This window comes from Pseudophryne corroboree, chromosome 7 (genome assembly GCF_028390025.1).
Source record: "Pseudophryne corroboree isolate aPseCor3 chromosome 7, aPseCor3.hap2, whole genome shotgun sequence".
In the NCBI taxonomy this organism is placed as follows: Eukaryota; Metazoa; Chordata; class Amphibia; order Anura; family Myobatrachidae; genus Pseudophryne; species Pseudophryne corroboree.
The window spans coordinates 500,398,729-500,413,842 of NC_086450.1; the positions used below are offsets into that span (position 1 = coordinate 500,398,729).

At 43.6% G+C, this 15,114-nt stretch overlaps 1 protein-coding gene across 4 annotated transcripts in view; it reads right to left on the reverse strand.

Annotated features, from left to right (window-relative positions):
- The window catches only part of SEZ6L2 (seizure related 6 homolog like 2), a 174,366-nt gene that overhangs the window by 85,423 nt on the left and 73,829 nt on the right, over positions 1-15,114 (reverse strand). For all 4 annotated transcript variants that reach the window (XM_063935260.1, XM_063935258.1, XM_063935257.1 and 1 more), the window contains one exon: positions 3,136-3,274. In XM_063935260.1, coding sequence (XP_063791330.1) covers positions 3,136-3,274 — 139 coding nt within the window. The remainder of the gene's footprint in view (positions 1-3,135; positions 3,275-15,114) is intronic.

A 15,114-nucleotide genomic window follows, 5' to 3' on the forward strand; every position in this document is an offset into this window, starting at 1 on the left:
TTAACAGGGACAGATGCACTGTGTATATCACTAATAACGGGACAGATGTAATGTGCGTATCACTAATAACAGGGGACAGATGTAATGTGCATATCACTAATAACAGGGACAGATGCACAGTGTATATCACTAATAACGGGACAGATGTAATGTGCGTATCACTAATAACAGGGGACAGCTGTATTGTGCATATCACCAACAATAGGGACAGTTGTATTATGCGTATCACTAATAACGGGACAGATGTAATGTCCGTATACCTAATAATAGGGGCATATGTACTGTGTTTATCACTAATAACAAGGACAGGTGTACTGTGCGTATCACTAATAACGGGACAGATTTAATGTGCGTATCACTAATAACAGAACAGATCTAATGTGCGTATCACTAGTAACAGGGAACAGATGTAATGTGCGTATCACTAATAACGGGACAGATTTAATGTGCGTATCACTAATAACAGGGGACAGATGTAATGTCGTATCACTAATAACGGGACAGATGTAATGTGTGTATCACTAATAACAGGGACAGATGTAATGTGCGTATCACTAATAACAGGGGACAGATGTAATGTGCGTATCACTAATAACAGGGGACAGATGTAATGTGCGTATCACTATTAACGGACAGATGTACTGTGCGTATCACTAATAACAGAGACAGATGTACTGTGCGTATCACTAATAACAGGGACAGATGTAATGTGCGTATCACTAATAACAGAGACAGATGTAATGTGTGTATCACTAATAACAGGGGATAGATGTAATGTGCGTATCACTAATAACAGGGGACAGATGTAATGTGCGTATCACTAATAACAGGTGACCGATGTAATGTGCGTATCACTAATAACAGGAGACAGATGTAATGTGTGTATCACTAATAACAGGGGTCAGATGTATTGTGCATATCACTAATAACAGGGGACAGATGTATTGTGCTTATCACTAATAACGGACAGATGTAATGTGCTTATCACTAATAACGGGACAGATGTAATGTGCGTATCACTAATAACAGGGGACAGCTGTATTGTGCATATCACCAACAATAGGGACAGTTGTATTATGCGTATCACTAATAACGGGACAGATGTAATGTCCGTATACCTAATAATAGGGGCATATGTACTGTGTTTATCACTAATAACAAGGACAGGTGTACTGTGCGTATCACTAATAACGGGACAGATTTAATGTGCGTATCACTAATAACAGAACAGATCTAATGTGCGTATCACTAGTAACAGGGAACAGATGTAATGTGCGTATCACTAATAACGGGACAGATTTAATGTGCGTATCACTAATAACAGGGGACAGATGTAATGTCGTATCACTAATAACGGGACAGATGTAATGTGTGTATCACTAATAACAGGGACAGATGTAATGTGCGTATCACTAATAACAGGGGACAGATGTAATGTGCGTATCACTAATAACAGGGGACAGATGTAATGTGCGTATCACTATTAACGGACAGATGTACTGTGCGTATCACTAATAACAGAGACAGATGTACTGTGCGTATCACTAATAACAGGGACAGATGTAATGTGCGTATCACTAATAACAGAGACAGATGTAATGTGTGTATCACTAATAACAGGGGATAGATGTAATGTGCGTATCACTAATAACAGGGGACAGATGTAATGTGCGTATCACTAATAACAGGTGACCGATGTAATGTGCGTATCACTAATAACAGGAGACAGATGTAATGTGTGTATCACTAATAACAGGGGTCAGATGTATTGTGCATATCACTAATAACAGGGGACAGATGTATTGTGCTTATCACTAATAACGGACAGATGTAATGTGCTTATCACTAATAACGGGACTGTACTGTACTGTGCATTTAAATTGAGCCGACATTGAAGAATTATGTCGCATTTACAGTAAGATCAGGTTTATCTGAGGATCAGGCATTCGGGGATTGGGGGCCTGTGTCTCCTTAATGGGCACTTGGGATCACAGGATAGAGTAAGGTGGGTATCTGTGGCCTTACCAGTCAGAGATAAGTGAGATAATACTGTTTACTGTGATTTATCCATTTGATGTTCAATTATTTTATTTTTTATTTTATCTTTTAAAATTGTGTGAATAAATATAGCCTTTTAGCAATATCGCACTGTTATCTGCTTTATTCTCTCTCCATACAGATGTGTCCTCTTACATCTTTACTCCGAGCGCTACAAGTCACGTTACACTTAACGCACGAGTTCCGTGTCACTCAGTAGCACAGAGCGTCTTTTTTGCATTTTTGCACAAAAATGTGTCATAGATGCAAAGTAATGTAATAATACGCACAAGAAGCTTCTGCTGAGTAAAATGAGATGCGGCATGCCTATATTCTGTGTGTGACTGCGACTGTATCTGCATGCAAAATGCTCTGCTATAGTGTTTTCCTGGATAACACTGTAACATGACATTTCGGATGCAGATACAGCCGCAGTCACGCACAGAATATAGGCATGCAGCATACCATTTTAATCAGCAGAAGCTGCTGATTAAAGTGATACTGCTTGTGCATCCTATTACATTACTTTGTGTCTACAATGCATTTTCGCGGGGTAAACATTAAGAAAAAAAAGACGCTCAGCTCTATCGGGTCCTGCCACAGCATGGCACGACTTCAAGGGCTGTTTAGCATGACTGCAGCAAGGGTGTAAGAGGACACATCTGTATATGCACGTGGATACTCTGACCATTTGAGAGAAAACACCATCGGCGGGATGTAATGCCGGGCGGCATTACATCTCGCCGTAAAAGAGATAAATATTTCCGTCTTTTAAACATTTTTTTCTTTTTTTCTTTTTGCTTGGTGCCAGCGGTTTATACACACTTCTTACATTTGTACATTTCCTCTGGGGTTACGGTTACCCTTGTGTATGCACCGTAGGCTGCCTTTTGGTTGGTGCTGGGAGGGTGTATTATTCCATTTTCCCAATAATAGGAGTATAATGGGCTGTGGTTCTCGTGGCAACCTTCAACCTCAGACATAAGGGTTTATTATTAGCGCATTCGGAAGTTTGATAAAAAGTGATACTGTGACTGGTTGCTATAGGTTACAGCGTAACATGCTATATTCACTGTGCAATGAAATGAAGAGTCTCACATCTCTATCTCCAGCAGCACCCTCCGGTCCTCCTGAACATGGATCCCCCATACACAGTCCTGACCCTTGGCGTAATTCTGCGGCCAGTCCGGAGACAGGATCACCCCAGCCGGCTCGGAGATCTCCCCACCACAGAGCGCTACGGGGAGGAAAGAGACAGCATATTACACCGCGTACTCCCGCAGGATGACCGGAATTTATGAGCACACTTAAAAACATTTTAAAATCATTTCTAAGGAGCTAAGCAAGCGCATGTTTGGTAGGACCTAGCCGTACATTGAAGGACTACAAACCCCATCATGGATTGCTATTAAATCCTAATAATCCCCCATAAGTAATATAATATTATAATACACAAGTGGTGCCAATATCTACTGTATATAAACAGTTCTGATGTCATCTACAATCGCAGAGTTCTGATGTCATCACTTCATTGATTGCTTGGAAACACATGTCATAAGGGGATCAGTATGATTTGCCAATGGACGGGATTCCAGCTGTCAGTATACCGACAGCAGCATTCCATCCATGAGAATCCCGGTAGCCCCCCATAACCCTCACCTTTTCCCTACAGTAACCCTCCCTTGGGGGTGCCTAACCCTAACCTTCCCCACTAGGTGCCTAACCCTAACCCTCCCTGCTTGATGCCTAACCCTAATCTCCCCCTCTTAGTGCCTAAACCTAACCCTCCCTCCCCGGTCCCTAACCCCAACCTTCCCATCCCTGATCCCTAAAGCTAACCTACCTTCTCCTACCTAAACCTAAAATCCCTTGGCAGGACTCCAGCGTGTCCCACTGTGAGGACCTTTGGGATGCTAACTGTCAGTAATGTGTCGTCGGCATCCCAAACAGTGTCTGTATATTGACGTCGGCATCATGTCCTCCCTCGGCATCCCGGCATAGATATATTGATCGCCGGGATCCCATCCGTCGGACAACCAACTGCTTCCCGTCATAAGATATAATTCACCCCCTACTTTAAGTTATTATGGATCATAGAAGTCACCATGGATCTCCATGATAAAGGAGATTGACCTGCAATACCTCTAATACAATTCCTGATAGTCGATCCTATCCATTGTAAAATATGATCGACTATCAGGAATTGTATACACGAGTGGTTGCACTTTATTTTATTCACCGTTATAAATATGATAGAACAATTCATGGGAATAGATACTTGGGTTATGTATACTTGAGTTTAATTCATGATAAACAGATATGATTATAATAGCATTAATACTCAAATATAATATTTCACTGTCCATATGCTTTTGGGCATCAGATGCAATTAATGTATATGAATCTGGGTTCAACTTTTTGGACACCATTTCTCTACATATGGAATGAAGCCATGTGTGACATGTTCATACAATCTGGATATAATTTAACAACACAATCTTTTCCAATTTGTGCCTGACTATCCTTGAATTGATATATCTGTCTCCTTCTTATATATATCAATTGTAGTAAATAGTCTTTGATTAACAGATTTATTTTACACTGCAGTGTTTACTTGTCATGTCTCAATAGTATTTTATACTGCACTGATAACTCATTATGTTTCAATAATATTATATTGATACATATGTTACTCTTTGTTTAAACTCCCTCTATGGAGCCAGTATCAATTTGAATGACAAATAGGAATTTTGACTGGTCTAACTAAGTGTCAATCAAAACTGGCAACGAATAGAGGACACGGATGGGCTAATTAACTCCCTTCCGCCTGGCACTCGGGTTCCCTATGATTAAGCTGTAAAGCGAAACGGTCGTTACGCAGACAGTGCGGTACACGTGTCAAACGTGTCCGCTCATTTTAATAGCTAAACCACTGAGATAATAGGTATTTAAGCCCTTATAAATGTATATATATGTGTGTATTTGTATGAACAAAACTGACAACGAATAGAGGACATGGATGGGCTATTTAACTCCCTTCCACCTGAAACTCGGGTTTCCTATGATTTAGCTGTAAAGCGAAACGGTCGTTAGGCAGACAGTGCGGTACACGTGTCAAACGCGTTTGCTCATTTTAATAGCTAAACCACTGAGAAAATGGGTATTTAAGCCCTTATAAATGTATATATATGTGTGTATTTGTATGAACTGATTAAAATACGTGTCGGAGTGTGACAGCCGCTGTGTGCGGGACTCGATCACCACAGCAGCTTATTGATATTATATATAGCTGTGTGTCAGTGGAGACTCTGGACGCACATGTGTGCAAATACTCTGTGTTGTGAGTGTACCATATGATATGTGCAAATAGCACCATGCAGGATCATTTGCCACGGTTAGCAGTATTACCACTGTCTGGGTAAATCTATACACACTATCCTACTTACTGACGGCGGGCGCTGAGAGGCGCTTCAGTATATAACACCGCCGGCCGGCCGGACTGTAAACCAATATACTAAGGGGGACATGTACTAAGCAGTGATAAAAGTGGAGAAGTGAGCCAGTGGAGAAAACGGACTCAGGATTTTTATGACAGCTGAGATACGTGACAGATAGTGTCAATAAACACCCATTTATGTACAAATTTGAGATCATCATAAACTCATAATATATCTAAGTAGGCTCTTGATGCATGTGTCAAGTGACATCTGTAAGTTAAATCTAAGGAGATCACTGGCCGCTTTAAGTAATTCACCGGTGTCCGGGCAGAATTAGACACTCTATTACAATTAGTAACGGCGGGCGCTGAGAGGTGCTTCATTAAACAATACTGCCTGATGTACTATAAATATGTTATTATGGTGACTTACTACATTTAATCGCCTGGACAGGTGAATCTGTATATCATAATGTGGGTTATATACAAGTGGACTCAGGATGACTTATGATAACTGACGACTGAGAGATGTGATATACAATACTATTAGTTACTCATTTGTGTGCACATTTGAGATATTACAATAACTTTATAATATGCCTACAGTATGTGGGCTTCTTCATATATTTCAAGGCTACAAAGAGACACATTGTGATATTGGATAATGACCTATAATGGGGGCACTATGGATAGTGTAATGGTTAGCATTACTGCCTCACAGCACTGAGGTCATGGGTTCGGTTCCCACCATGGCCCTAACTGTGTGGAGTTTGTATATTCTCCCCGTACTTGCGTGGGTTTCCTCTGGGTACTCCCGCAATCCAAAAATATACTGGTAGGTTAATTGGCTCCCAACAAAAATTAACCCCAGCGTGAATGTGTCTGTGTGTACATGTGATAGGGAATAGAGATTGTAAGCTCCACTGGTGCAGGGACTGATGTGAATGGGCAAATATTCTCTGTACAGCGCTGCAGAATATGTGTGCGCTATATAAATAACTGATAATAATAATAATAATAATTGATGCCAGAAGGCGGGGTATTATATTTTTCATTGAGTGTGTGATAGAACATACACACACACACTCAACATCACTCCAGCCAACCACACATGCGATCACATTTACGGGTACCATATGCCCACAATTCTAGTGGGGATTATACCTTATCGTGTGAGAATTAGGTCCCTACGAAATGTGATTACAGATAAATGAGGAGGGGGCCAATAAAGTCCATTAGATGGTAAAACTGATACATTCCACTGTACGCATCAATTTATATGTCATAAGTTAAATTAAATTAAATTTATCACCAGTAACACTTTATTTGAACTAACTGAGAAGGCTCTATCATTCAGTGCATAATTGTGTCTCAATAAATTAATTTAAGATATATGATGTATAGTATATATACAACTGGGAAACACACTCTCTGTTGTAGAGATGGATACAAGCTGTTGCTGATTCACAAAGGGCTAATTATATGTAGGTGATGCACACACCTCCTATATGTTCCCAGGGCCGGATTAAGGGCCACATGGGCCTGGAGCTAAAAACATTCAAGGGCCTATTGTGAGAAATGGGAGGTGTGATCAGTTCTGTTCACCCACTACACTATCAGCTCCAATGTCTCCCTAAATATGTAAAAATATTAAAAAAATGCATAATTTAGTGAAAAAATATAAATACAATCTTAATAGTTATGATGATGGGCCTATTTCTATGTGGAGGCCTGGAGCTGTAGCTCCATCCGCCCCATTGTTAATCTGGCCTTGTATGTTCCCATGTGATAATAAGTGAAAGGCACAACAAGTAACATTGAGGTTACCATACAAACAAATAGAAATTCATATCAGCCCAGTACAGATACAAGTGTATCCTCTTTAAACAACAGAAATTGCTACAGTAACTATACTCTACTTTAGCAACATTTCATATACATTCTAATAACAAATACAAAACACACAAGAACAGTGGTTTAGCATTTTAATTCACATGTAATTTGTACACTGGTTCACATTTTTTCATTTTTCACTTGCAAATATTTCGTAAGCTACTAACGTATATCTAATAAAAGTTATATTTTAATCAATTAATGGTCATCTACCTATTAGGATGATGACTTAAAGTTATTTAAAGTCTATGAGCCTGTGTAGGAATACTTTTTCTTTTTCTGTTAATGCTGCAAGGTTTGCAGATTCGCAGTCCAGCAGCGTTTGTGGAAACCAAACAGTACAAAGAGGGTATCTGACCTCCTGATAGAGGCAGTCTTCTCCACATATATATGGAGAGCCTGTACCACATCCAAAGACCGTTCTTTGGAGGACAATTTTGAAGAGATGAAGGCTGGAACCACAATCTCTTGATTAAGGTGAAAAGATGACACCACCTTAGGTAAATAACCAGGGCGAGTTCAAAGAACTGGTCGGTCACGATGAAATATTAAAAAGGGTGGATAACAGGACAAAGCGCTGAAGTCTGACACCCTTCTAGCAGAAGCAATAGCCAGCAGAAACAGGACCTTGGCTGAGAGCCATTTAAGGTCCACTGACTCAAGAGGTTCAAGTGGAGACTCTTGCAGGGCATTCAGGACAACAGACAAATCCGATGGAGCCACAGGATGGACATAGGGAGGCTGAATCCACAGTACGCCCTGAGTGAAAGTATGAATGTCAGGCATAGACGCAACTGTTCTCTGAAACCACACTGACAAGGCAGATATGTGAACCTTGAGGGAGCCCAGATGAAGTTCTAAATCCATGGCTTGTTGCAAAAAAGCCAGAAGTCTGGAAGTACTAAACTTGGAAGTATCATAATTCTTAGCAGCACACCAGGTGAAAGAATTCCAGACCCTATAATAAATCCGTGCAGAAGGCGGTTTGTGGGCCTTTAGCATAGTGGGATAACCGCCTCGGAGAATCATTTGGCCCTCAGGAGTGAAGCTTCAAGAGCCATACCATCAAAGCCGTATGGCCAGGTCCAGGTAGACACAAGGGCCCTGAACGAGGAGGTCTGGGCATTGAGGAAGCAGAAGAGGACGCTCTATCGATAGACCCTGCAGGTCTGAGAACCAATGCCATCTGGGCCACGCTGGAGCGACTAGAAGTAGTATTCCTCCTTCTTGCTTGAACTTCCGTAGTACCCGGGGCAGAAGTGACACTGGAGGGAACAGTAGGGCAGACAAAAGTTCCATGGAATTGCCAGTCGGTCCATGAATGCTGCTTGAGGATCCCTTGTTCTTGATCTGAAGACCGGAACTTTGTGATTGTGTCGGGACGCCATCAGGTCTACATTTGGTAGACCCCACTTGCCCACTAGGAGTTGAAAGACTTCCTGATGAAGACTCCACTCTCCAGTGTGTACGTCCTGATGACTGAGGAAATCCGCTTTCCAGTTGAGGACTCACGGAATGAACACTGCTGATATTGCTGGCAGGTGGCGTTCCGCCCAACAAAGGATTTTTGACACTTCCATCATTGCCATGCGGCTTCGAGTGCCGCCTTAATGGTTTATGTATGCCACCATGGTGGTGTTGTCTGATTGTACTTGAACAGGTCTGTTCTGTATCAGAGGCAGGGCACGAGTCAAAGCATTGAACACTGCTCGCAATTCCAGAATGTTTATCGGGAGGAGAGATTCCTCCTTGGTCCACCGGCCCTGGAGAGAGTGTTGCTCCAACACCGTGCCCCAACCTCACAGACTGGCGTCTGTTGTCAGGAGGACCCAGTTGGAGATCTAGAAGGGATGGCCCCTGCTCAACTGTTGGTCCTGTAGCCACCAGCTCAGTGACAGATGTACCTCCGGAGTCAAGGAGATCATTTGAGACCTGATCCGATGAGGCAGGCCATCCCACTTGGAAAGGATTAGAGGGCGGAAATGAAATTGAGCGTACTCTACCATGTCGAAAGCCGACACCATCAGGCCTAGTACTTGCATCGCCGAGTGTATCGACACTCTTGGGTGAGCGAGGAAGTATATGATCCTGTCCTGAAGTTTCAGGACTTTCTCTGGAGTAAGAAACAGTCTTTGGCTGTGTGTTTCCAGCAGTGCCCCCAGGTGTACCGCGCTCCGAGCAGGGACCAGCGAAGACTTCTTCCAGTTGACGAGCCACCCATGGGCTTGTAGGAAGTGTATCGTCAGTTGTAGATAACTAAGGAGGACATCTTGGGAGTTCGCCAGGATCAGCAAGTTGTCTAAATATGGCAGGATCCTGTTTCCCTGATGACGCAGATGAGCCGTCATCACGCCCATAACCTTGGTGAAGATCCGAGGGGCCGTGGTCAGTCCAAACGGCAGAGCCTGGAACTGATAGTGAAGGTTGCCAATAGCAAACCGCAGATAAGTATCTTGTATATCCAGGGATACCATATAATATCCGGGTTCCATGGCCAGTACAATCGAGTGCAGTGTTTCCATACGGAACTTGGACACTCTCACAAATTTGTTCAGTGATTTGAGGTTGAGTATAGGCCGGAAAGACCCACTGGGTTTCGGGACTAGAAACAGGGTCGAGTAGTATCCTCCGCCTCTCTGGGACAGGGGTTCCGGCACTACCACTACCTGTATCCAGGAGGGAACACACAACCAGGTGTAGAGCTTGCGCCTTCAATGGGTCTGAAAGAATAACCGTCGTGCAGAACTGGAGAGGGGGACATCTCTTGAAAGAGACTGCGTACCCTTGAGAGATGACTTCTCGCACCCATGCGTCTGAAGTGGCCTTTAACCAGACCTGGGTGAACTGCAGAAGTCGTCCTCCCACCCTGGGATCCCCCAGGGGGAGGCCCGACCCGTCATGCAGCAGGCTTGTCTTGTTTGGAAGCAGGCTGACGGGCAGCCCAGGATTGTTTAGTTTTGGGCTTAGTGGTTTTGGGAGCACAAGCTTGTCAGGTATGTCTGACCCTTTGCTTTCCCTTGAGGTAGAAAGGAACGAAAAGTGGTACTCTTTGCCTTCTGTGCAGAAGGATTGGTATTCAGGAGAAATGCAGTCTTAGCAGCTGCTAAGTCAGTCACAATCTTATTCAGATCTTCCCCAAATGGGATGTCTCTCTTAAAAGGAAGTACCTCCAAAGTCTTTTTGGAGTCCAGGTCTACCTTCCATGACCTCAACCACAGAATTCGGTGAGCCAGGATGGACTTGGTCGAAGCCTTGGCCGCCATTACACCTGCCTCAGAGGACGCCTCCTGAATATATTGTGAGGCGGTAGTAATATGAGACAGATATTGTCTGGCAGTGTCAGATATATCCTGAGGCAGCTCATCCTCTATTGCCTGAACCCATGCTTCAATTCCTTTTGCGGCCCAGGAGGCCGCTATAGTGGGTCTATGTACAGCACCTATATGGGAGTAAATAGACTTCAGGCATCCCTCCACACGCTTATCTGTCGGTTCCTTCAGTGATGTGACAGTGGTGACAGGCAGAGTAGATGACACCACAAGACAGGTGACATCCACTAGAGGTGAATTTTCCCACTTGTTACACAACTCAGCAGGGAGAGGATAACGAGCATCTTTTTAGACAGAGAGAATTTCTTTCCTGGAGAAGACCAAGGTTCCTGACGTAAGTCTACTAAATGGTCAGAATGCGGTAAGACTACTTTAGCTACCTTCTGACATTTAAACTTATCAGGTTTCTTAGATGCAGTAGTGGGATCTACATCATCATCGATTTGTAGAATCAGCTTAATAGCCTCCACTAGGTCAGGGACATCAACCTGAGTTGTAGATTCCTCATCAGAAGCAACTGTATCAGTGTCTGACGGATCAGTATACTCCCCATCCACATCAGAAATATCATCTGATGTATTAGTGGATTGTGAGGAGGAAGTGGCCTGCTTAGATGTTTTTGTCTAACCAAAGACTGATTACATATTTGTATCTGGGTACACAGGTAGACAGGGCGGATTTACCACAGGGACAATATGTGGCTGCAATGGCACAGGAGGTCCTATATATATATATATATATATATATATTGTATATATATATATATATATATATATATATATATATATATACTGCTCAAAAAAATAAAGGGAACACTTAAACAACACAATGTAACTCCAAGTCAATCACGCTTCTGTGAAATCAAACTGTCCACTTAGGAAGCAACACTGATTGACAATCAATTTTACATGCTGTTGTGCAAATGGAATATACAACAGGTGGGAATTATAGGCATTTAGCTAGACACCCCCAATAAAGGAGTTGTTCTGCAGGTGGTGACCACAGACCACTTCTCAGCTCCTATGCTTTCTGGCTGATGTTTTGGTCACTTTTGAAAGCTGGTGGTGCTTTCACTCTAGTGGTAGCATGAGACGGAGTCTACAACCCACACAAGTGGCTCAGGTAGTGCAGCTCATCCAGGATGGCACATCAATGCGAGCTGTGGCAAGAAGGTTTGCTGTGTCTGTCAGCGTAGTGTCCAGTGCATGGAGGCGCTACCAGGAGACAGGCCAGTACATCAGGAGACGTGGAGGAGGCCGTAGGAGGGCAACAACCCAGCAGTAGGACCGTTACCTCCGCCTTTGTGCAAGAAGGAACAGGAGGAGCACTGCCAGAGCCCTGCAAAAAGACCTCCAGCAAGCCACAAATGTGCATGTGTCTACTCAAACGATCAGAAACAGACTCCATGAGGGTGGTATGAGGGCCCGACGTCCACAGGTGGGGGTTGTGCTTACAGCTCAACACCGTGCAGGACGTTTGGCATTTGCCAGAGAACACCAAGATTGGCAAATTCGCCACTGGCGCCCTGTGCTCTTCACAGATGAAAGCAGGTTCTCACTGAGCACATGTGACAAGACGCGACAGAGTCTGGAGATGCCAAGGAGAACGTTCTGCTGCCTGCAACATCCTCCAGCATGACCGGTTTGGCAGTGGGTCAGTAATGGTGTGGGGTGGCATTTCTTTGGGGGACCGCACAGCCCTCCATGTGCTCGCCAGAGGTAGCCTGACTGCCATTAGGTACCGAGATGAGATCCTCAGACCCCTTGTGAGACCATATGCTGGTGCGGTTGGCCCTGGGTTCCTCCTAATGCAAGACAATGCTAGACCTCATGTGGCTGGAGTGTGTCAGCAGTTCCTGCAAGACGAAGGCATTGATGCTATGGACTGGCCCGCCCGTTCCCCAGACCTGAATCCAATTGAGCACATCTGGGACATCATGTCTCGCTCCATCCACCAACAGACTGCCCAGGAGTTGGCGGATGCTTTAGTCCAGGTCTGGGAGGAGATCCCTCAGGAGACCATCCGCCACCTCATCAGGAGCATGCCCAGGCGTTGTAGGGAGGTCATACAGGCACGTGGAGGCCACACACACTACTGAGCCTCATTTTGACTTGTTTTAAGGACATTACATCAAAGTTGGATCAGCCTGTAGTGTGTTTTTCCACTTTAATTTTGAGTGTGACTCCATATCCAGACCTCCACGGGTTAATAAATTTGATTTCCATTGATTATTTTTGTGTGATTTTGTTGTCAGCACATTCAACTATGTAAAGAACAAAGTATTTAATAATATTTCATTCATTCACATCTAGGATGTGTTATTTTAGTGTTCCCTTTATCTTTTTGAGCAGTGTATATAGATAGATAGATAGATAGATAGATAGATAGATAGATAGATAGATAGATAGATAGATAGATAGATAGATAGATAAATAAAAGGAATAGGAGTACGGCGACCAAATGTGATAAAAAAGTGAATGCTCTATATGACCGTTAAAAATGGAGACTAAAAGCCAGTATCAATAAAATATATATAAATGTAATAAAATACCATGAAGGAACTGAGCACAATAACAAATACCATTATAAAAATGAAACATAAAAACAATGAGTAGCTGAGTCTGAAGGATAAAAAAACTTATCTCATTGCACGGTGGAGGTACAATATATTCTGGTAGAGGTACACTTGTTCTTGACTAACACTGTCTTAAAATGACATGTGGAATGCTTAAGTGTCTGTAAAATCACAGCGCTGATGAATCAGGCGGATTTACAGAGGAGACCTTGCTCTACAATGTAGAATTAGTTCTCACCCATAGGCCCTCATTCCGAGTTGATCGCTCGCTAGCTGCTTTTAGCAGCATTGCAAACGCTAGGCCGCCGCCCTCTGGGAGTGTATCTTAGTTTAGCAGAATAGCGAACGAAAGATTAGCAGAACTGCTACTAAATAATTTCCTGCAGTTTCTGAGTAGCTCCAGACCTACTCCTACACTGCGATCACCTCAGTCCGTTTAGTTCCTGGTTTGACGTCACAAACACGCCCTGCGTTTGGCCAGCCACTCCCCCGTTTCTCCAGCCACTCCTGCATTTTTACCTGGCACGCCTGCGTTTTTTAGCACACTCCCTGTAAACGGCCAGTTTCAGCCCAGAAACACCCAGTACCTGTCAATCACACTACGATCACTCAAGCGTTGAAAAAACGTCGTTCGAGCTTGTGTAAATCTACAAAATTTTGTGTGAAAGTACTTAGCGCATGCGCGCTGTGTACTATGCGCATGCGCATTTTTGCCGTTTTTTCACTTGATCACTGCCCTGCGAAAATCGTCAGCGAGCGAACAACTCGGAATGACCACCATAGTCCTTATCCCCTGGCCTGTATGCGGTAATACTTATTGGACAAGATTATTTAAAATGCAGAAACATATGTTAGAGTGAACATGAATGCTGGGGCTTGTAGTACAACAAGCTCCTCCGATACAGTATTCTGCTATATGGTAACAGAAAGTGAATAATTGACTGTATTATATATATATATATATATATATATATATATATATATATATGACCTCACATCACTTCCTCTGTGTCTAAGGCTCGCCATCCCTGAAGTTTTTTTTCTTCTAACCATTGAAGAGTTATTCGAGAGCCTATAATAGTTACTATGGCAACTGGAAATTACTGCGACCCACATATATCCGTACACCTCCCCCACGACTCTTATACGGTGGAGTGTATCAGGAATATCAGGCGATAACCTACCACACTCACTTACAGACACCGGGTGGGCCTCACCATCCTACATCTACATAGAGGAAAGCACACACTGACCTACAGCCACCTGGTGGTCCTCACTGTCCTACATCTACATTGGGGAAAGCACACACTCACCTACAGACACCGGGTGGTCCTCACCGTCCTACATCTACATAGGGGAAAGCACACACTCACCTACAGACACCGGGTGGGCCTCACCATCTTACATCTACATAGGGGAAAGCACACACTGACCTACAGACACCTGGTGGGCCTCACCATCCTACATCTACATAGGGGAAAGCACACACTCACCTACAGACACCGGGTGGGCCTCACCGTCCTACATCTACATAGGGGAAAGCACACACTCAACTACAGACACCAGGTGGGCCTCACCGTCTTACAGCTACATAGGGGAAAGCACACACTGACCTACAGACACCTGGTGGTCCTCACTGTCCTACATCTACATAGGGGAAAGCACACACTCACCTACAGACACCGGGTGGGCCTCACCGTCCTACATCTACATAGGGGAAAGCACACACTCACCTACAGACACCTGGTGGTCCTCACTGTCCTACATCTACATAGGGGAAAGCACACACTCAACTACAGACACCAGGTGGGCCTCACCGTCCTACATCTACATAGGGAAAAGCA